This window comes from Papio anubis, chromosome 18, assembly GCF_008728515.1.
Source record: "Papio anubis isolate 15944 chromosome 18, Panubis1.0, whole genome shotgun sequence".
Taxonomy (NCBI): Eukaryota; Metazoa; Chordata; class Mammalia; order Primates; family Cercopithecidae; genus Papio; species Papio anubis.
Window position 1 is genome coordinate 69,858,539 of NC_044993.1, and position 22,419 is coordinate 69,880,957.

General features: G+C 50.9%; 1 protein-coding gene across 3 annotated transcripts in view; it reads left to right on the plus strand.

Annotated features, from left to right (window-relative positions):
* Positions 1-15,484: 15,484 nt before the first annotated feature.
* The window catches only part of ADCY9 (adenylate cyclase 9), a 157,221-nt gene continuing 150,286 nt past the window's right edge, over positions 15,485-22,419 (plus strand). The window contains exons 1-2 of one of the 3 annotated variants that reach the window (XM_003916462.4): positions 15,485-15,942; positions 16,145-17,880. In XM_003916462.4, the coding sequence (XP_003916511.1) occupies positions 16,188-17,880 (1,693 nt within the window). In that variant the 5' untranslated portion in view covers positions 15,485-15,942; positions 16,145-16,187. The other 2 variants (XM_009195879.4, XM_017953150.3) reach the window with 2 other exon arrangements.

Below are 22,419 nucleotides of genomic sequence, written 5' to 3' on the forward strand. Positions count from 1 at the left end.
TCTTCCTCGACAGCCGCTTTCAGCGCATTCCAGGGATCCCTCTTGGCCTTGCCCTTGAAGTCCAGCATCTGGGCCGCTGTGTATTGATGTTGCCCGCAGTCACTGGTGTGTAGCGTCCATAGAGGACAGCATCTCATCATACGCCGGCTTCATCTTGAAGTGCTTAATATCCTGCACAGCTTTTTCTTTTTGTTTTTTGGAGACAGGGTCCTACTCTGTCGCCCAGGCTGGAGTGCAGTGGCGCCATCTCAGCTCACTGCAACCTCCTCTTTCCGGGCTCAGGTGATTCTCCTGCCTCAGCCTCCCGAGTAGCTTTGATTACAGGTACATGCCAGCCATGCCCCGCTAATTTTTGTATTTTTAGTAGAGACGGGTTTCACCATGTTGGACAGGCTGGTCTGGAACGCTTGACCTCAGGTAATCCGCCTGCCTTGGCCTCCCAAAATGCTGGGATTACAGGTGTGAGCCACCACACCCGGCCCTCCACAACTTTCTGAAACTCAGCCTGAGACTGACTTGCAAGGACTCCAGGGAGCCGGAGGAGGAGGTAAGGAGCAGGACACGATTGCTAGGACTGCACTGGCAAGCGCCTTTAGGGGAGGCGCAGCCCCACGCTCTCCGACCCTGCTCGGGAAGTAGAAATTTAAAAATAGTGTTTCTCAGGCCAGGTGCAGTGGCTGATGCTTGTAATCCCAGCACTTTGGGTGGCCGAGGTGGGAGGACCACCTGGGCAACATAGTGAGACCACGCCTCTTCAAAAAAAAAAAAAAAAAAAAAAAAGCTGGGCATGGTGTGTGCAGCTGCAGTCTCAGCTACTCAGGAAGCTAAAGTGGGAGGATTACTTGAGTCTGGGAAAGGTGAGGTTGCAGTGAGCCGTGATTGTGCCACTGTACTCAGCCTGGGCTACAGAGTGAGATTCTGTCTCAAAAAAAGTAAAAAAATAAAATACTAATAAAATAAAATAAAAATAAATTAAAAGCTTTCCTTGCATGATGGGGCAGAATGTGGAATGACTTTCATCCTGACTTTTCAGCCTGGCCCTACCCACCGACCCCTTGGCCTGCTTATCTAGTCCTGCACCTCCTGGCTTGGCCACTTATCTGCCCAGGCCATACCACGTGCTGCTTCTCACAATGCACCCACTCCCTGGCCCTCAGTGCCTTTCTTTCTGGAACTCTTCCCTCTTAGCCCCATGGCTGCCTGGCAGGGTCCTACCACCTCTTTCAAGACACCGTCCTCACCCTTCCTGTACCAAAGATGCTTTTCCAAATCTGCTCTGTCCACATGAACCTCCTGTCTTTCTGCGCCCCCCCAGGTCCCTTTCTAATGACACTCACGATAGCCTGCTCTGTTCTGAGCTGTGGGCAGTCTGTGCGCTCTAGGAAGGCAGGTGGTGGTGGTTTTCCACTTGCATGTTCTTAGGCTTATGATTTTATTTTCATTATTATTATTTAGAGACAGAGTCTTGCTCTGTTGCCCAGGCTGGAGGGCAGTGGTGCAATCATAGCTCACAGCAGCCTTCAATTCCTGGGCTTAAGTGATCCTCCTGCCTCAGCCTCCTGAGTAGGTGGGACTACAGGCAGAAACCACCACACCCACCTGTTTTTTATTTTTTTAAATTTTTTAGTCCAGGTGCAGTGCCTCATGCCTGTAATCCCAGCACTTTGAGAGGCTGAGGTGGGCGGACCACTTGAGATCAGGAGCTTGAGACCAGCCTGGCCAACACGGTGAAACCCCATCTCTACTAAAAATGCAAAAAATTTAGCCAGGCATGGTAGCACACGCCTGTAATGCTAGCTACTTGGGAGGCTGAGTTTGGGAGGATGGCTTGAACCCAGGAGGCAGAGGTTGCAGTGAGCAGATGTTGTGCCACTGCATTCCAGCATGGGTGACAGACTGAGACTCCATCTCAAAAAAAAAAAAAAATTTAGCCGGGCATGGTGGCACACACCTGTAATCTCAGCTGCTCGGGAGGCAGAGGTTGCAGTGAGCCGAGATGGTGCCACTGCACTCCAGCCTGGGAGACAGAGGGAGACCTTGTCTCAAAAAGAAAAAAAAATTTTTTTGTAGAGATGGAATCTTGTGTCCTTGCCCAGGCTGGTCTTCAACTGGCCTCAAGCAATCCTCCTGCCTTACGTCCCAAAGCACTGGGATTATAGGCACGGGCGACCATGCCCAGCCTATTATTACTATTATTAATTGTGGTAAAATACACATACCAGAAGGTTTACCACCGGATTAGTTTGTTAGGGCTGCCATATGTAAGTATTGCTGATGAGGCAGCTTAAACAACAGAAATGTACGTTCTCACAGTTCTGGGGCCTAGAAGGCTGAGAACATGGTGTGGATGGGGTTGGTTTCTTCTGAGGCCTCTCTCCTCTGCTCGTAGATGGCTGTGTTTTCCCTGTGTCTCCTCATCATCCTCCTTCTGTGCCTCTGTATGTCCTAATTTCCTCCTCTTTTTTTTTTTTTTTTCCTTGAGACGGAGCCTTGCTCTGTTGCCAGGCTGGAGGGCAGTGGCTTGATCTCGGCTCACTGCAACCTCCACCTCCCAGGTGCAAGTGATTTTCTTGCCTCAGCCTCCCCAGTAGCTGGGACCACAGGTACTGGCATTCGCCACTACGCCTGGCTAATTTTTATATTTTTAGTAGAGACGGGGTTTCACCATGTTGGCCAGGCTGGTCTCAAACTCCTGACCTTGTGATCTACCTGCCTCTGCCTCCCAAAGTGCTGGGATTACAGGCTAGAGCTGCCGTGCCTGGTCCCTAGTTTCCTCTTCTTATAAGAATACCAGTCATATGGGTGGATCATGAGGTCAGGAGTTCAAGGCCAGCCTGGCCAAGATGCTGAAACCCCATCTCTACTAAAAACACAAAAATTAGCCAGGTTTGGTGTCACGTGCCTGTAATCCCAGCTACTTGGGAGGCTGAGGCAGGAGAATTGCATGAATCTGGGCCGCAGAGGTTGCAGTGAGCCGAGATCATGCCACTGCACTTCAGCCTGGGCGACAGAGCAAGACTTCGTCTCAAAAAAAAAAAAAAAAGGATACCAGTCATAGGCTGGGCACAGTGACTCACGCCTGTAATCCCAGCACTTTGGGAGGCTGAGTTGGGTGAATCACCTGAGGTCAGGAGTTGGAGATCAGCCTGGCCAACATGGCAAAACCCTGTTTCTATGAAAAATACAAAATTAGCCAGGCGTGGTGGTGCATGCCTGTAGTCCCAGCTACTTGGGAGGCTGAGGCAGGAGACTCGCTTGAACCCGGGAGGCAGAGGTTGCAGTGAGCTGAGATTGTGCCACTGCACTCCAGCCTGGGTGGCAGAGCGAGACTCCGTCACAAAAAAAAAAAAAAAAGAATACCAGTCATAAGCCAGGCACGGTGGTTCATGCCTGTAATCCCAGCACTTTGGGAGGCTGAGGCAGGTGACCAACTGAGGTCAGGGGTTCGAGACTAGCCTGGCCAACATGATGAAGCCCCGTCTCTACTAAAAACACAAAAATTAGCCGGACATGGTGGGATGAGCCTGTAATCCCAGCTACTCGGGAGGCTGAGGCAGGAGAATCACCTGAACCTGAGAGGCGGAGGCTGGGCAACAGAGTGAGACTCCATCTGGAAAAAAAAAAAAAAAAAAAAAAAGAATACCAGTCATAATGAATGAGGGCCCATCCTAATGACCTCATTTTAACTTAATCACCTCTTCAAAGACCTTATCTCCAAATGCAGTCACATTCTCAGGTACCGGGTTGGGGACTTTGTCATCTGGAATTTGGAAGGTACAGTTCTGCCCTTAACATCACCATAACCATTAAAACATTTTTTGTGAGACAGGGTCTCACTCTGTCGCCCAACTTGGGGTGCAGAGGTGTGACGACGGCTCACTGCAGCCTCAAAATCCCAGGCTCAAGTGATCCTCCTGCTTTAGCCTCCTGAGGTGCCAGGACCACAGGTGCATGCCACCACACCCGGCTAATTTTTTTAAAAACTTTTTAGCCAGGCGTGGTGGCTCATACCTGTAATCCTAGCACTTTGGGAGGCCGAGGCAGGCAGATCACTTGAGGTCATGAGTTTAAGACCAACCTGGCCAACATGGCGAACCCTGTCTCTACTAAAAATACAAAAATTAGCCAGGAATCGTTTGAATCTGGGAGGTGGAGGTTGCACTGAGCCGAGATTGTGCCACTGCAATCCAGCCTGAGAAACAGAGTGAGACTCCGTTTCAAAAAAAAAAAATTTTTTTTTTTTGTAGAGATGGGGTCTCATCACCATGTTGCCCAGGCTGGTCTTGAACTCCTGGCCTCAAGTGATACCTGCCACCCCCCCGCCCCACTTTGGCTTCCCAAAGTGTTGAGATTACAGGCGTGAGCCACTGCACCTTTTCTTTTTCTTTTTTTTTTTTTTTGAGACAGAGTCTCGCTCTGTTGCCCAGGCTGGAGTGTAGTGTCGTGATCTTGGCTCACTGCAAGTTCTGCCTCCCGGGTTCATGCCATTCTCCTGCTTCACCCTCCTGAGTAGCTGGGATTATAGGCGCCCGCCACCACGCCTGGCTAATTTTTTGTATTTTTAGTGGAGACGGGGTTTCACCGTGTTAGCCAGGATGGTCTCGATCTCCTGACCTCGTGATCTGCCCGCCTTGGCCTCCCAAAGGGCTGGGATTACAGGCGTGAGCCACTGCACCCAGCTGGGTCTATAACCATTTGTAAGTGTACAATTCAGTGGCATTAAGTATATTTATGTTGTCGTGCAGTGATTGTCACCATCTGTCTCCAGAACTGTTTTCATCTTACAAACCTGAAACTCTTTATCGGTTAAATAACTCCCCATTACCTCCACCCTGGTCCCTGGCAACCAGCAGTTTCTTTCCTGTCTCTGTGAATTTGACTACTTTAAGTGCCTCATATAAGAGGAATCGTATAGTATCTGTCTTTTTGTGTCTGGCACGTTTCACTCAGCATAATGTCCTCCAGGTTCATCAGTGTTGTAGCATGTCAGAATTCCATTCCTTTTTAAGGCTGAACAATATTATACATAGGAAAGCAGGTTAGTTTTACATTTATCTGTAGTATTCAGCGATTTACCACATTGCTTTGTCACCCACATTGCAGTGAGCCGACATACAATCAGGATTTGTTTCATTAAATTGGGTTAATCTACCTGAAGGGCTGGGGTGGAGAATGGGGTCTAGGAAGAACTCTGTGGTACTCAGCTGTCATTCCTAGAACTCAGACTTTCTTTTTTCAATATCAATACAAAGCTATTTTGATAGTCTCTAAAGTATTTTAGACATAGCCTAAAAGTAGAGTTCCAGTTTTTATCAGGGAATTAAGGCCCAAAAAGTATTAGATTGGCCAGGCACGGTGGCTCATGCCTGTAATCCCAGCACTCTGGGAGGCCGAGGTGGGTGGATCACTTGAGGTTAGGAGTTCGAGACCAGGCTGGGCAACATGGTGAAACCCCATCTCTACTAAAAACACCAAAATTAGCCGGGCGTGGTGGCGCACGCCTGTAATCCCATCTACTTGGGAGGCTGAGGTAGGAGAATGGCATGAACCTGGGAGGTAGAGGTTGCAGTGAGCCGAGATCACACCACTGCACTCCAGCCTGGATAACAGAGCAAGACTCCGTCTCGAAAGAAAAAAAAAGCATTAGACTGACTAGAAAAAACTTACAGACCTTGCAAGCCCTAGTTAACTCTTTTTGGTCTGAATAGCTCTTTGGAGTAAGAAGAGATTGTCTCAACACAGTGGGAACCCAGAGTCCCATACCTCTCCTTCCACGGCTCCCACGAACTGAGCCAGAGCGAGCGACAGTGAAGCGTTCAGCGCCTGGGCATGGTGGTGTGAGGCAAGGGGTTTGATTCTTCCCGTCAAGGCCCCAAATCCCCTAGGCCTTTGGAGATGTAGAACGAGGCTTGGACTTGAGGCTACTCTGAGATACTCTCGGTTTCATTTCCAGCCGTAATGGCCTTAAGGTTCCCTCCAAATGGGATGATGCGTGCCCTAGGTTACAAAGGGCAGAGGGGTCAAATGGTGCCCCTGCAGAAAGTTGGTAGTAACTCCCACCTGCCTTACGGATTCGTTCCCGTACTTACGTTTGAGCATGCATGTGTCAGATATTCTGGGAAAGCACTGCCAATGCGATAGTGAAGCCACACTAATGAAGACCTGGCCCTGAAGAAGCTGGGAAGCCATCCAGCTTCCACCTCCTCCCCTGCTCACCTCCTCCCTGGAACCCGCTGCATGCTGGGAAGAGAGAATGCGTCTCTCAGACTGACTCAGTGTTGAAGTAATGTCCGTTAACCACACACTCCTCGGGGCTGAATTCACAGCATAGACGCCCAGTGATGTATTCCAGCAGTGTGTGTGTCTCTCAGCAACACTACACATCACCAAAGCAGACCCACGCCTAAACACCCCGAGATGGGGAGGGACCAGAAAGAATACAGAATGTGGACCCACTGTCCCCTCCTCCTGGACAGCTGCTCATGGCTGCGTCTGAGAGCATGTGGGTGCTGTTCCAAATGAAAACATGATACCTAGAAAACCGTAAGCTTATGGCTACCAAGAGCAGTAAGACTTTTATTATTTATTGATTTTATTTGTATTCTTTCAAACAAGGTCTCACTCTGTCACCCAGACTAGAGTGCAGCAATGCAGTCACAGCTCACTGTAGCCTCTACCTCCCGGACTCAAGCTATCTTCCCACCTCAGCCTCCTGAGCAGCTGAGACTGCAGGCATGTGCCACCATGACCGGGTGATTTCTGAATTTTTTGTAGAGACAGGATCTCATCACGTTGCCCAGGCTGGTCTGGAATTCCTGGGATCAAGCGATCCTCCTGCCTCGGCCTCTCAAAGTGTTGGGATTACAGGCGTTAGCCACCGCGCCTGGCTTCTCCTGGAGTTTTTCTGTTTGAAAAAACATTATTATCTATTGGCATTGCGATCATATCTGTCTGGCTCACAAACTTATTTTATGTTTTTTTGAGATGGGGTCTCCCTTTGTCACCCAGGCTGGAGTGCAGAGGCATGATCTCGGCTCACTGCCGCCTTCGCCTCCTGGGTTCAAGTAATTCTCCTGCCTCAGCCTCCCAAGTAGCGGGGATTACAGGTGTGTGCCACCACGCCCAGCTAAGTTTTGTATTTTTAGTTATTTTTAGGAGAGATGGGGTTTCATCATGTTGGCCAAGTTAGTCTTGAACTCCCGACCTCAGACGATCTGCCCTCCTCAGCCTCCCAGAGTACTGGGATTACAGTCATGAGCCACTGCACACAACCAGTAAACTTATTTTTGAGTAATGTTAACGATATTTTGGTACTACCCTGTGGCTAAAATAAACACACATCTTCCTAACAAGCCTGCAAGTTTCTCCCGTGCTGGCTACAGGGGCATGCTTCCAAGGACGTTCGGGTTCATCATGGTAGATCCAGCCCCGTCTGCAAGCGACGGCCACAGAACTTCAGGGCAAAGGTCGGCAGCACGCCAATAGGATTGAAGCTATCCCTAATGATGGTTTGCTAAGCGAAGGTTTTGATACTGAAAGCTGAGACGACTTCCAGCCTTCTGCCCCTCTCCGCTGAGTGGCAGCAGGCGGGAAGGGTCTTCTCTGGAAAATCTGACTAATTAATCCAAGGAAAAATACCAGCAGATGGTGACACAGGGGTGGGATCCCCTACAAAATGACCTGGCCTGATTATTCTAAAGAACACGTGATTATGAGAATCACCCTGGGAGATTTCCATGCCTGTCTGCGCCCCTTCCCCATCCCCAGATGGTTGCATCCAGGTGTCATCCTCATTCACCACCCTCTGTTTGAAACCTGCTTTTTCTCTCCGGAACTGCTCCCTGTAGCTCTCTGTAGCTCTGAAGTTGCACCGTGCTGTGTCTTGGTGTGGGTCTATTTCCAGTCATTGTGTTGGCCACTTGCTGGTCCTTTTCAATCACATCCTTCATTTAGGAAAACATTTGTTGAATGGTTCCTCAGTAGTTTCTCCCTTCTGTGTTCCCTCTTCTTTCTGAAACTATTATTTGGATGCTGGGTTTCTTGGGCTGTTCTTCTCATTTTCTTGTAGAGACAAGAAAATTCCATTACTCTTTTTTTTCGAGCTGGAGTCGTGCTCTGTTGCCCAGGTTGGAGCGCAGTGGTACAATCTCAGTTCACTGCAATCTCCGCCTCCCGGGCTCAAGTGATTCTCCTGCCTCAGCCTCCCGAGTAGCTGAGATTATAGGTGCCCACCACCACTCCTGGCTAATTTTTGTATTTTTAGTAGAGATGGGGTTTCTCCATGTTGGCCAGGCTGGTCTCAGACTCTTAACTTCAGGTGATCCACCTGCCTTGGCTTCCCAAAGTGCTGGGATTACACGTGTGAGCCACTGTGCCTGGCCCCATCTCTCTTATTTCTTTCTCTCACAGTTCTGGAGGCCAGAAGTGTGAAATCAAAGTGTCCGCAGAGCCACGTTTCTTCTGAAAGTTCTAGGGCAGGATCCCGCCTTGTCTCTTTCAGCCTCTGGAGGCTTCCAGGACCACTTGGGGTTCCTTGGCTGGTGGCTGCATCACTCTTATCTCTGCCTCTGTCTTTATATGTCTTCTGTCTTATCTGTCTTCTCCTTCCCTGCATGTCTTGTGTCTCTGTGTCTTCTACTCTTCTTTTTCTTTTTTTCTCTTTTAATTTTTTTTTTTTTTTTTTGAGACTCCATCTCACTCTGTCGCCCAGGCTGGAGTGCAGTGGCACGATCTCAGCTCACTGCAAGCTCCGCCTCCCAGGTTCACGCCATTCTCCTGCCTCCCGAGTAGCTGGGACTACAGGCGCCCGCCACCTCGCCCAGCTAATTTTTTTGTATTTGTAGTAGAGACAGGGTTTCACCATGTTAGCCAGGATGGTCTCGATCTCCTGACCTTGTGATCCACCTGCCTCAGCCTCCCAAAGTGCTGAGATTACAGGCGTGAGCCACTGCACCGGCTTTCAGTTTAATTTTTTATTCTGAGACAGGGCGCCCAGGCTGGAATACAGTGGCGCAATCACAACTCACTGCACCCTTGAACTCCTGGGTTAAGTGATCTTCCCACCTGAACCTTCTGAGTAGCTGGAACCACAGGTGTGTGCCATCACACCCAGCTAATTAAAAAAAAAACATTTTTGGGCTGGGTGCAGTGGCTCATACCTGTAATTCCAGCACTCTGAGAGGCCAAGGCAGGTGGTTCGCTTTAGTCCAGGAGTTTGAGACCAGCCTAGGTGAGATGGCTAAACGCCGTCTCTCTAAAAATACAAAAATTAGCCAGGCTAATGGACCACAGGCATGGTGGTGCATGCCTGTGGTCCCAGCTGCTTGGGAGGCTGAGGTGGAGGGATCACTTGAGCCTGGGAGGAGGACGTTGCAGTGAACCAAGATCATGCCACTGCACTCCAGCCTGGGCAACAGAGCAAGGCCCCATCTCAAACAAAACAAAACAAAACAAAAAAAACCATGCAGGGCTCACTCTGTTGTCTGTGTTGGTCTCAAACTCTTGGGCTCATGTGATCCTCCTGCCTTGGCCTCCCAAAGCCTTAAGGATAGGCATGAGCCACAGTGCCTGGTTCCTCTTCTTAAAATGATGCCAGCCATCAGATTTAGGGCCATGTAGTCCAGTACAACGGTATCTTAACTTAATTATGTGTGCAAAAACCCATTTCCAAATAAGGTCACATTCCGAGGATCCTGGTGGACATGAATTTTGAGGGGACATTGTTCAATGCACTTCACAGCTTCTTGCATAGTTTTTCCTACACCCAATCCTGGGCTCCTCACCATTGTTCCACACAGGATGGGACGGAAGCTCCAGCAGGAGGTGCGCCAGGTGACAAAGCTGAGTGATAGACACCATGCTTTACTTCCAATCTCCCATCTGCTCTTTCAAATAAGCTCATCTTGTTGGGGCCACCATTCGGCTCCTTCTTACCTTAAAATGTGATTGCCGGCTGGGTGCGGTGGCTCATGCCTGTAATCCCAGCACTTTGGGAGGCGGAAGCAGGTGGATCACTTGAAGTCAGGAGTTTGAGACCAGCCTGGTCAACATGGTGAAACCCTGTCTCTACTAAAAATACAAAAATTAGCTGGGTGTGGTGGTGCATGCCTATATTTCCAGCTACTCGGAGGCTAAGACAGGAGAATTGCTTGAACCCATTTAAAAAAATACATATATGTTAATATAACTCCCATATGCAGTCATTCAATGAATATGTATTGGCCTCTGAACTGGGCACAGCCGGATTTAGAATCTATGAATGTGGCTAGACGAAATACACCTGGTTATGGAGGCACCTGCAAGGTATTTTGGTGATCTTCTCCAAAAGATCTTTTGCTTTGCTGAGACACCTGATCCTCTTGTCAATATGAAGGCAGCTGCTGGAGACTTGTGAACAGCCACCAGGATCAAGGAAGTCAATGGTAGGGAAAAAATGTGGGTACAGGCTAAGCACGTGGCTCACGCCTGTAATCCCAGCACTTTGGGAGGCCGAGGCAGGAGGATCACTTGAGGTCAGGAGTTCAAGACCAGCCTGGCCAACATGGTGAAACCCCTCCTCTACTAAAAATACAAAAATTAGCTGTGTGTGGTGGCGTACGCTCATAGTCTCAGCTACTTTGGAGGCTGAGGCAAGACAATTGTTTGAACCTGGGAAATGGAGGTTGCAGTGAGCTGAGATCATGCTACTACACTCTAGTCTGGGCGACAGAGTGAGACTCCATCTCGAAAAAAAAAAAAAGGTGGGTACATTCCTACAAACTCACCCTCATCAGTTGAAAGAGAAAAAGACTCAAAGTTTGTAACTGCAGCTTTGGATGCATGATCAGGCAATAGCAGGGAATCCCATCTTCTAGCAGATGGTTCTCCAAGATTGTTGTCCACCTGACAAATGAAAATCACGTAGGCACTGCCAAGTCCTCAGGGGCTGGTGTGGTGAGAATGGCTACAGCTCAATCATTAGGCAGCTTATCTCAAAGCCTATCATGGTTGCCACCCAGTCTGACCTCTGATATCCTGGAGCCAAGGTCCTCACCCATCATGTGAATTTGCATGTGAGGGAGGGTGAGGAGGAGACACGGAGGCTGGCAAGGCGTTCTGCAAGCTTTTGCAGAGTTTGCATGGACACATTCTGATTCCCGCTGTGTGCGGGTGGGAGTTCTGTACACATCACAGACGGAAAAGAGAAAACGTCTGTGGATTTGGCAGCACCCTGGATTGGACGTTTGAAGAAAGCTGTTGCATCTGCCCCACGTCTTCTGTGAATCAGGTACCTTTATGCTTCTGGGAGGTCAAGGAGAGAACCCAGAACCCTCCGGTGACTTCCCTTTGGATCCTGGCACTATGAGAAGACGGTTAACCTCCTTTATAGAACTCTCCTTCACATCCAGTCCTTCAGACAGCCTAACTGATCCCATCTTCTTAACCCAACCTCTCCCCTGGACATCGTTCCCAAGCCCCTTAAAGATACAGGTGATGGCCGGCCCGGTGGCTCACGCCTGTAATCCCAGCACTTTGGGAGGCAGAGGCACACGAATCACGAGGTCAGAAGTTGGAGACCAGCCTGATTAATATGGTGAAACTATGTCTCTGCTAAAAATACAAAAATTAGCCGGGCATGGTGGCGGGTGCCTGTAGTCCCAGCTACACTGGAGGCTGAGGCAGGAGAATTGCTTGAACCCGGGAGGCAAAGGTTGCAGTGAGCCAAGATTGTACCATTGCACTCTAGCCTGGGTGACAAAGCGAGACTCCGTCTCAAAAAAAAAAAAAAAAAGAAAAAAGAAAGAAAATAGAAGATAAGGATGGCATATCCTTGTACCTCCAGGGCCTGACACACAGTGCCAGGCACCACATCCCCAGTCCCCCGAGGCTGATGGCATGATACACACTCTGACCTGGACACTGGGGAGGCTTTGCCAGCTTATAGGTTTCAACAGCAGGGAAAGTGGCCGAATTGCTTCCAGAGAAGTAGGGAGGTGAGTATGATCATTACTTGTGTCTAAAAATCCGACATGACCAATTTACAAACACACAAGTCACCACAAATGATTTGGAGAGGAGAAGAAAAGTGCAGACAGGCGACCTTTCAGATGGTTTCAGCAAACCAGGAAGCGGGAAGCACAGCATTGCAGCCAGCGACGGGAGATGGAAGCTGTGAGCCCAGGCTCTGAGGGCCTCCCGTCCAGCTGGGCTGATGGAGGAGACGGGTACAGTCTGTGCTGGGCCATCGTGAGGCTTGCAGAGGGTAGTGCCAGGGTCGTGCAGGGCATCATGGCCTCAGAAGTCTGAGATCCAGTTTTCAATCTGAACTCATCACCCTTAGTAGGAAACCTAGGATCCGTTTCTCTTCAATCCTGGGTTTCATTTCACATCTTTAAACAAGGGACAATAGTATCTACCTCAGAGGGTTGCGGCAATGACCAAATGTGTCACAGGTGAAAATGTCCAGTAGTTTCTGGCATTTATGACATGTTCTGTCAATGATAGTTCACTATTATTATCCCATTTACTAAGCAAATGCCTGTGATGCACCATGCGTTTCTGAACCTCATATGTGAGAGTGCCTGGCATAGAGTTGATGTTCATTAAAGGTTTATTTTTTAAATTTTTAGATAAACTTATTTTGAAATAGTTTTAGACTTGAAGAGTTGCAAAAATACTCGCGAGTTTCCCTATATCCCACATCCAGCTTCCCTTAATGTTTTTTTTTCCCCCAAGATGGGGTCTTGCTCTGTCGCCCAGACTGGAGTGTAGTGGCACTATCTTGGCTCACTGCAACCTCCATCTCCTGGATTCAAGTGATTCTCGTGCCTCAGCCTCCTGAGTAACTGGGATTATAGGCACATGCCACCAGGCCCAACTAATTTCTGTATTTTTAGTAGAGATGGGGTTTCACCATACTGGCCAGGCTGGTCTTGAACTCCTAACCTCAGGAGGTCTGCCTGCCTCAGCTTCCCAAAGTGCTGGGATTACAGGTGTAAGCCACTGTGCCGGGCTCAGCTTCCCCTAATATTAACATCTTACCTAACTATAGTAAGAGGATCAGAACCAGGAAATTAACAATGGCACAATGCTTTTAACTAAATTGCAGATCTTAGGTGAATTTCGCCCGCTCTCCTGCCACTGTCCTTTCCTGTTGCATGTTCCCAACCAGGATCCCATGTTCCATTTAGTTGTTGTATCTATCCCCTTAGGGACGATTCCTAGTTTGTGACAGTTTCTCAGTCTTTGTCTTTCATGACCCGTAAGTGTCCAAAGACACTTTTGATGGGTACTGGTTAATCACTTTGTAGAACAGGTCTCAGTCGGGGTTTGTCTGGTGTTTTCTTGTGATTAGATTGAGATTACACACTTCTGCAGGAATACCACAGCAATATGTTACTTCTAGTTTTTTCCTCCTTTGTTGTAGTAAAATACACTCAACATAACATTTACCATTTAAACCACTTTATTTTATTTATTTATTTTTTTGAGACGGAGTTTCACTCTTGTTGCCCAGGCTGGAGTGCAATGGTGTGATCTCGGCTCACCACAACCTCCGCCTCCTGGGTTCAAGCAATTCTCCTGCCGCAGTCTCTCCAATAGCTGGGATTACAGGCACGTGCCACCACGTGCGGCTAATTTTTGTATTTTTAGTGGAGACGGGGTTTCTCTGTGTTGGTCAGGCTGGTCTCGAACTCCCGATCTCGGGTGATCCGCCCGCCTCGGCCTCCCAAAGTGCTGGGATTACAGGCGTGAGCCACCGCGCCCGCCTTAAACTCACTTTAAAGTGTGATTCAAGGGCACTATGTAGATTCATCCTGTTGGATCATTTCTAAACTTTTTCATCATCCTAAAAGGAAACCCCAAGCTCCTTATCTTCCTCCCCTAGCACCTAGCAACCACCAATCTGTATTGCCTCTACGGATTTGCCAATTCGAGACATTTCAGCTGGATAGAATCATACGATATGTGACCTTTTGTGTTTGGCTTCTTTTACTAGCATAATGTTTCCCGGGTTCCTCCACACTGCAGTACGCATCGGTGCTCCATTCCTTTTTGTAGCCGAATAATATTCCATTGCATGGACAGACCACATTTTACTTTTATTTTCTAATTCAACAGTGAGAGCCGGTGTGGGCCCCGGCCCTGGGCCTGGGAGGCGACGGAGGGGATGGAAGAGAGCCCCGTGACTGGCAGGAGGCACTGTGGAGTGTGGGGAGAAGGGGTCAGGGTCTGCATGCTAGGGAGAATAGAATTTTATTTACACGTGGCAATGTTTATGGAGGCCAATGCAGAACTGCCGTTATGGGATGCGAACTCCTTTGAAAGTGTCATTTGTGCCGGGCGCGGTGGCTCAAGCCTGTAATCCCAGCACTTTGGGAGGCCGAGACGGGCGGATCACGAGGTCAGGAGATCGAGACCATCCTGGCTAACACGGTGAAACCCCGTCTCTACTAAAAATACAAGAAAATTAGCCGGGCGAGGTGGCGGGCGCCTGTAGTCCCAGCTACTCAGGAGGCTGAGGCAGGAGAATGGCGTGAACCTGGGTGGGGTGGAGCTTGCAGTGAGCCGAGATCGCGCCACTGCACTCCAGCCTGGGGCACAGAGCAAGACTCCGTCTCAAAAAAAAAAAAAAAAAAAGAAAGTGTCATTTGTGTAAAAGGAAAAGCAGTAGTTCATGAGGAGGGGGAGAAGGGCTTAAGGACAGCAAGGGAAACTCCCCCTGGGGCGGGGGAACGTGGTCGTCGGTGGGCCCAGCTATGGAGGGTTGGCCCGCGAAGGTCGCCCCGTGAGCAGGTCTAGGGCAGGCCGAGCGCCCCGGGGCCCGCATTCATTGCTTACAGAGCAAAGGGAGCCTCCCGGGAGGGAAATCCAACGGTTGGAAACTTCGATTTATCCCAAAGGCGTGCCGAGTGGGAAGGCAACATTTTGATTTCCCAAACGTTGCGCCCAGCGGCTCCCTTCCACGCCACGCGCCTTCAGGTCTCTCCGCAGCCCGGGACCCCGGGCAGCTGGCGATCTCTGGGGCGCCCAGAAGCCCGGCCCGCAAGCGCCAGGCCTGCAGTGCCTGTAGCGGCCGAGGAGCAGCGCCATGGGGAGCGGAGGGCAGAACCAGTGCGCGCCTACACCCACAGCCAGGGCCAGCGCAAGGCGGGGCAGCGCGCAGCCTGCGCGTGTCCGGGGCCAGGAAGGCGGTGGCGAAGCGTGCGCGGGCCGCGATGCGCGCTACAGCAGGGGAGCGAGGCAGCGCGGGCGCCGCGGTATCTGCAATCAGTGACAGCGGAGCCCGGGGCAGGGGCGGAGGTGGTAGCGGCAGCTCTTCGGCATGAGGCAGCGGCGCAGGGGACGGCAGCGGAGCGCGGCGGCAGCCGCAGGAGGCTGCCCGGCGTGGTATGAGCAGGCGGAGCGTCCCGGCTGGCGTCGCGGGAGCCAGCTCTGCGGCAGCGTCTGCACCGCCGCCCGGCGAGGGCCCGTCGATGGTTCCACGCGCTCGGTCCCGGGACCAGCGGCGGTTACGGCGGGGGCGGCGGCGCGCTCGGGGAAGCAGGCCGCGCTAGACGGTGGCAGGGCGCCTCCACTGGCGCCCGCCGCCGCGGGTAGGGCCGGCCCGGAGTGCGGGAGGCGGCCGGGGAGCGCGGGCCGGGGGCGCCCGCCGAAGCTCGCGGCTCCGGGTCGGGGCCGGGGCCGGCCGCGCGCCGCCTTTGACGCATCGGAGCGCGGCTCCTGCAGGATGGAGGGCTCCGCGCCGCCGGCGGAGTTGTTTGTGCGCAGGCGGCTCGCGGGGCTGGGAGCGCTCAAGGTCTGAACTTCCCTCCGGAGCCGCAGCTGGAGGAGGCGAGCGCGCAAGGAGGAGAAGCCGCGCGGCGCGGAGGCCACCCTCGGGGCGAGCGGCGCTGAAGGCGAGCGAGCACAGCGGTCCCGTACCCACGGCGGCCACGCGGCGGGGACCCCCGGGCGCTCTAGGTCCGTCCCGAGCGGTTCTCGTCCGCCTCGAAGGTGGGGGCGGTGGGAGTACAGCTGAGCCGGGATCCACAGTTTCGGGGAGCAGATGGTGCCTGTCCAAGTCGCGTGCTGGAGCCGCCACCTAGGACGGGAGCAGGTCCCCGGCCTGCAGGTGTGCATGCCTAGGTGGGAGCGCAGCTAACTCTCCCGGTTTTGCTGGCAGGTACTGGTGACCCCGGCCCGGGCAGGCCCCGGGACTCGACAACATGGCTTCCCCGCCCCACCAGCAGCTGCTGCATCACCACAGCACCGAGGTGAGTTGCGACTCCAGCGGGGACAGCAACAGCGTGCGCGTCAAGATCAACCCCAAGCAGCTGTCCTCCAACAGCCATCCCAAGCACTGCAAATACAGCATCTCCTCCAGCTGCAGCAGCTCCGGGGATTCCGGGGGCGTCCCCCGGCGAGTGGGCGGCGGAGGCCGGCTGCGCAGGCAGAAGAAGCTGCCCCAGCTGTTCGAGAGGGCCTCCAGCCGCTGGTGGGACCCCAAGTTCGACTCGGTGAACCTGGAGGAGGCCTGCCTGGAGCGCTGCTTCCCGCAGACCCAGCGCCGGTTCCGGTATGCGCTCTTCTACATCGGCTTCGCCTGCCTTCTGTGGAGCATCTATTTTGCGGTGCACATGAGATCCAGACTGATCGTCATGGTCGCCCCCGCGCTGTGCTTCCTCGTGGTGTGTGTGGGCTTCTTTCTGTTTACCTTCACCAAGCTGTACGCCCGGCATTACGCGTGGACCTCGCTGGCTCTCACCCTGCTGGTGTTCGCCCTGACCCTGGCTGCGCAGTTCCAGGTCTTGACGCCTGTCTCAGGACGCGGCGACAGCTCCAACCTTACGGCCACAGCCCAGCCCACAGATACTTGCTTATCTCAAGTGGGGAGCTTCTCCATGTGCATCGAAGTGCTCTTTTTGCTCTATACCGTCATGCACTTACCTTTGTACCTGAGCTTGTGTCTGGGGGTGGCCTACTCTGTCCTTTTCGAGACCTTTGGCTACCATTTCCGGGATGAAGCCTGCTTCCCCTCGCCCGGAGCCGGGGCCCTGCACTGGGAGCTGCTGAGCAGGGCGCTGCTCCACGGCTGCATCCACGCCATCGGGGTCCACCTGTTCATCATGTCCCAGGTGAGGTCCAGGAGCACCTTCCTCAAGGTAGGGCAATCCATTATGCACGGGAAGGACCTGGAAGTGGAAAAAGCCCTCAAAGAGAGGATGATTCATTCCGTGATGCCAAGAATCATAGCCGATGACTTAATGAAGCAGGGGGATGAGGAGAGTGAGAATTCCGTCAAGAGGCATGCCACCTCGAGCCCCAAGAACAGGAAGAAAAAGTCTTCCATCCAAAAAGCGCCTATAGCCTTCCGCCCTTTCAAGATGCAGCAGATCGAAGAAGTCAGTATTTTATTTGCAGATATCGTGGGCTTCACCAAGATGAGTGCCAACAAGTCCGCCCACGCCCTGGTGGGTCTCCTGAACGATCTGTTCGGTCGCTTCGACCGCCTGTGTGAGGAAACCAAGTGTGAGAAAATCAGCACTCTGGGAGACTGTTACTATTGTGTGGCGGGCTGTCCCGAGCCCCGGGCCGACCATGCCTACTGCTGCATCGAGATGGGCCTGGGCATGATCAAGGCCATCGAGCAGTTCTGCCAGGAGAAGAAGGAGATGGTGAACATGCGAGTCGGGGTGCACACGGGTACCGTCCTGTGCGGCATCCTGGGCATGAGGAGGTTTAAATTTGATGTGTGGTCCAACGATGTGAACCTGGCCAATCTCATGGAGCAGCTGGGAGTGGCCGGCAAAGTTCACATTTCTGAGGCCACTGCAAAATACTTAGATGACCGGTACGAAATGGAAGACGGGAAAGTTATCGAACGGCTGGGCCACAGCGTGGTTGCTGACCAGTTGAAAGGTATGTGCACTTCTTTACCTCAGTATCCCTCCTCCCTGAAACTGATTGTATTAAAAAAGAAACACACACACACACACACACACACAAACTTTCAACCTCAGTGTGTAGAGGCAGCTCGGGTATCTCAGAATGCCTTACCATGGGGGGATCTCAGGGTCAGTGTGACTTTTCCTCCAGCGGGTCAAATATCACAGATCTCTTCAGACTGCAGAAAGGGACGCTGTGCAGACATGACCTAGATGCGACCTGTAGAAGGAAGGAGAACTTTGAACGAGCATAACCACTGGTTGGCTGAAATACGGGGGTACGTCTGGTGAACGTAAGGGTATGGAGCCGTTCAGCATTTAGCACTTTTTAGCACTTAAGGAAATTGCCTTTGCATTTCATTTGGTCACCCCGAAGTCCCATCCAAATGTTTCTCTGTGCCCGTTTTGCGAAAACGTGGAGAATAAAACCTTTCTCCTCTCTGGGCCTCACTTTGCTTGTCCTCAAAATAGGGATAGGAAGTCGGCGCAGTCCTGCAGGACTCTGGAGAACTGGACGGAGTTACTTACCTCCGAGTGCACACTGCCTTTTATCTAGGTCTTTTTAAAAAAGTTTGCATTTTCAGTTTTCAGCCGTCATTTGTTTAAGGATATTTTATTATCACAGTATTTGCCTTAAGTGAAGAACCAGGCATTTTAGAATATTGAGCTTCTGCAGCCGCCAGGTGATCTGGAAGGGAGAGACGTACCCACAGAAGAGCTGGTATTCTCCTCCCTCATCCTCTCACGTTTGGATCTGGTGCCTGGTCCCTGGTTTCAAGCTCCCTACTGCTATTCTTGATGTTTTTACTGGGCTGCTGCTTTTTTCTAATACAGGACAAAAGTCTTTGAGATCTGGAAAATGATGTTAAAATAAGTAGGATGAAAAAGAAGGATTTTAAGTAATCTGCTACATTTCTTCCCCCCTTCTTCCTTTTTAAACAGCCCTTACGTTTTAGCAAAATCTTCAGGATTGAGGGGAACATCTATTTTGGAAGTATGTAGAGAAAATAACGCTGATTTTTTTAAAGCTTGCTTTTGTGAAGCTGTATTGTTTTTGTGGCCTCCCCACACTGCATGCTTACACAGTTAACAGCCTCAGGAAAGGGAATCCTCGGAAGGAGAAGTAGTGAATAGTTCCAGTCAGAGATGGCAGAGGTAATACTTTCAATCAGAGACGGCAGAAGTAGTAATGTCAGTCAGAGACGGCCAGTGGTTGAGGTAGGGCCTGCACAGGTCGTTGGTGTGAGATCATCCTATATCCCCAGTTGGCATTCTCTTTCTCTGGCTTGTGATCTGAGCTCCTGTATCTTTTATGTATTTGTTATCTGGCAAGGGAACATCATCTTTCTTCTGGTTTTTCTTTATTTTACTAACTTTGCTGATGAAGATTTTATGGATGTAGACGAAAACTATTTTCACCAAGAATTCCCCTAACCTAGAGTGCTTTAAGGACTATGTTGACGAGGTCAGAAACTACACTTTGCCGTTCACTTGAAAGATGCTGCCGTGACAAGTTCTTTCTGTTTAGGGTAGTGGCACTTGCTCTTGAGCCTGAAGGTGTCAGTGGATGGAGCTGTGGGTGTAACCCCTGCTTGACACCTTGGCATTTTTAGGGCCCAGGTGTTGGGAGCTCTGTCCTGGGGGACTGGGGGATGGTGGAGCTGGGCGGCAGTACATTAAATGAAATATGTTGGCCCACAGGACAATGAGAACAGTTTTGTAAGCTGTACTTTGTATGCTGTATTACTCGAATTTCAAAAATGAAAAGGGTGTAATCATTTGGAAATTGCCAAGTCATTGAATACCTATTTTGTGAATTTATGAGTAGTTTTATTTTAAGTTTATAGATCAGGGGACTCAGACACTGAGGCAAAAAAAAAAAAAAAATGCTAGAGTGGGTTTGTGTGTGTATGTGTTTTTAAACCTCAAATAGTGTAAATTTGGTAAATTAACTTTTCTTGACATTTGTGTACATTGTACATTTATAAAAGGTTTAGTACTGTAGGGAGTAGGGAAGAAAGAAGGCTTAGCCAAGCTGCTGATTTTTTAAATGTGATATTCTTCCCTGTAGCTGTTTCCCTGAGACCATGATTTTGTTTTCTTGAGCTCATTTTGCAAACCTTTGTGGATAGGACTCCAGGAATAGAGCATGTCTACACAACTTCCTGGCCCTTTTGGAAACTGTCCTTACAAAGCTAAATTAAGATGATAGCACAGTTTGTAGAAGACCCTTTCACCCACATCGTTAAGCTTATCTACATGTAAGAGCGATTTTCGCCTCTGCCTTTAGGCTGGTGGCAAATGTTTTCTCTATACAATGTTGGGTATTATGGGAGGCTGAGGCAGGAGAATTGTTTGAACCCGGGAGGAGGAGGTTGTAGTGAGCCGAGGCTGTGCCACTGCACTCCGGCCTGGGCAACAGAGCAAGACTCTGTCTTAAAAAACAACAACAACAAAAAACAAAAAAAACCCAATATTGGGTATTATCCTTTCCCTTGTACCCCCTTTTCTGACCCCAGGGTTAAAAAGCACCCAGTAGCGGCCCAGCAGGAGCGGGCATCCGTAGAATGAGAAGGGGCTTCTAGAACTAGCCTGGGAGCACAGAAGGAAGCTCCTCTCATTCGAATTTATCTGAACAGGCTTTGCAGAAGGGTAGTTTCATGATTTCTGCACATTCCCTCACTCTGAAATCTGTGCTGTGCCCCGGCACCGACTGTGCACCTGGCACTGTGGATGTGGAGGAGGATCCGTGATCGTGAGGTAGGGGGTGGGACTTGACTCCAGAGGTGGGGCACAGATGCCAGACCGAATTGGGGACTAGCTAATACAGGGATGGGGCCGAAGCAGCGTTCTGCAAGATACACCCACCAGTGTGCCATGTTAGTTTACTGTCACCATGGCCACACCTGGAGTTACTGTCTCGTTCCATGGCCATGACCTGACAACTCAGAAGCCACCACCCTTTTCCTACAAATTTCTGCCTAAGCTGCCCCTTACTCTATATGAAATTAAAAGTAGGTATAAGGTAAGGCCAGGCGCAGTGGCTCACGCCTATAACCCCAGCACTTTGGGAGGCCAAGGTGTGTGGATCACCTGTAGTCATGAGTTCGAGACCAGTGTGGCCAACATAGTGAAAGCCCGTCTCTACTAAAAATACAAAAATTAGCCAGGCATGGAGGTAATCCCAGGTGCTCGGGAGGCTGAGGCAGAAGAATCGCTTGAACCCAGGAGGTGGAGGTTGCAGTGAGCTGTCATCATGGCCACTGCACTCCAGCCTGGGCGACAGCCTAGGTGAGGCTGTGTCTCCAAAAAAAAAAAAAAAAAAAGTGATATAAGTATGATTTCAAAACTGCCCTGAGCTGCTACTTTCTGCCTTTGGGGGAGCCCAGCTCTGCAGGAGCAGTCACGGAGTTGTAACACTGCCTGCCTCTTCAATAAAGCTGTTTTCTTTCCTGCCACCGGCTCACTCTTGAATTCTTTCCTGGGCAAAGCCAGGAACCCTCTTGGGCTCGGCCCCACTTTGGGTCTCGCCTCCGCTGCGTTTATAGTTCCCACCCTCCATGAGGTCACAGTTGAAAGTGTTGTGGAGTATGTCCGGGAGTGGGGAGCGCTTTAGAGAGGGCTCCTGCTGGAGCTGGGTGCTGAGATCAGGCCATGGCTGTCCAGATGGACAGAAGAGCAAGGGGCAGAGCGGAGAGGTGGGCGTGGCTGGGCCCTGTGCTTCTCTGTGGGGGCAGGCGATTGTTAGTCGTTGGTCAGGACAAGGAAGGCCACGGGTAACGTGGGAAGGACTTTGGATTTGATCCTGTGGGTGTCAGGGAACCACTTAACAGGGGACTTAGGCGATCTGACTTGCAGTTTTAGAAAGTTCACTCTTTCAGAGCTAGTGAGTGTGGGCTGGAAAGAGATTAATGAGGTGTTGAGTAAATCCCAGGTGGGGGTGATGGTGGCCCAATCCAAGGTCACAGTAGTAGTGATGGAGGTGATGGGATCTGAGTGGCATTAGGAAGACCAGCTTGATGAGACTGCAAGCCAGATTTAAACAGATGACTGGCAGGAGGGAAGGGCTTAACCATGTGAATGGGAAGTGGCATTTTAAGTTTCTGGAAGTGACTTGGCGACAATGTGGAGTCAGGAATGGGTGAGGGGCCTTTGAAGTTGCTATGGTATGAATGGAGAATGCAGGATGGACTTACAGAAGGAGGCCCGGAACCCCCGGCTTGCTTATTCATTCAGCGAATCATTTACTCTGTGCCAGGCACGGTTCTGGGTTCTGGCAATACAGCTGTAAACAAAACAGATTCCTGCTCTTGTAATAGGGGACAAGAATTTCTAAGTCAGTAATATAGGAGGATCGCTGGAGCCCAGGAGGTCGAGGCTGCAGAGAGCCGTGATTGCACCACTGCATTCCAGCCTGGGCGACAGAGTGAGACCCTGTCTCTAAGAAACAAAAACCAGGCCTTCTAATAGGGGAGATCTAATAGAGGAGACAACAGGGAAGTCAAACCATAAA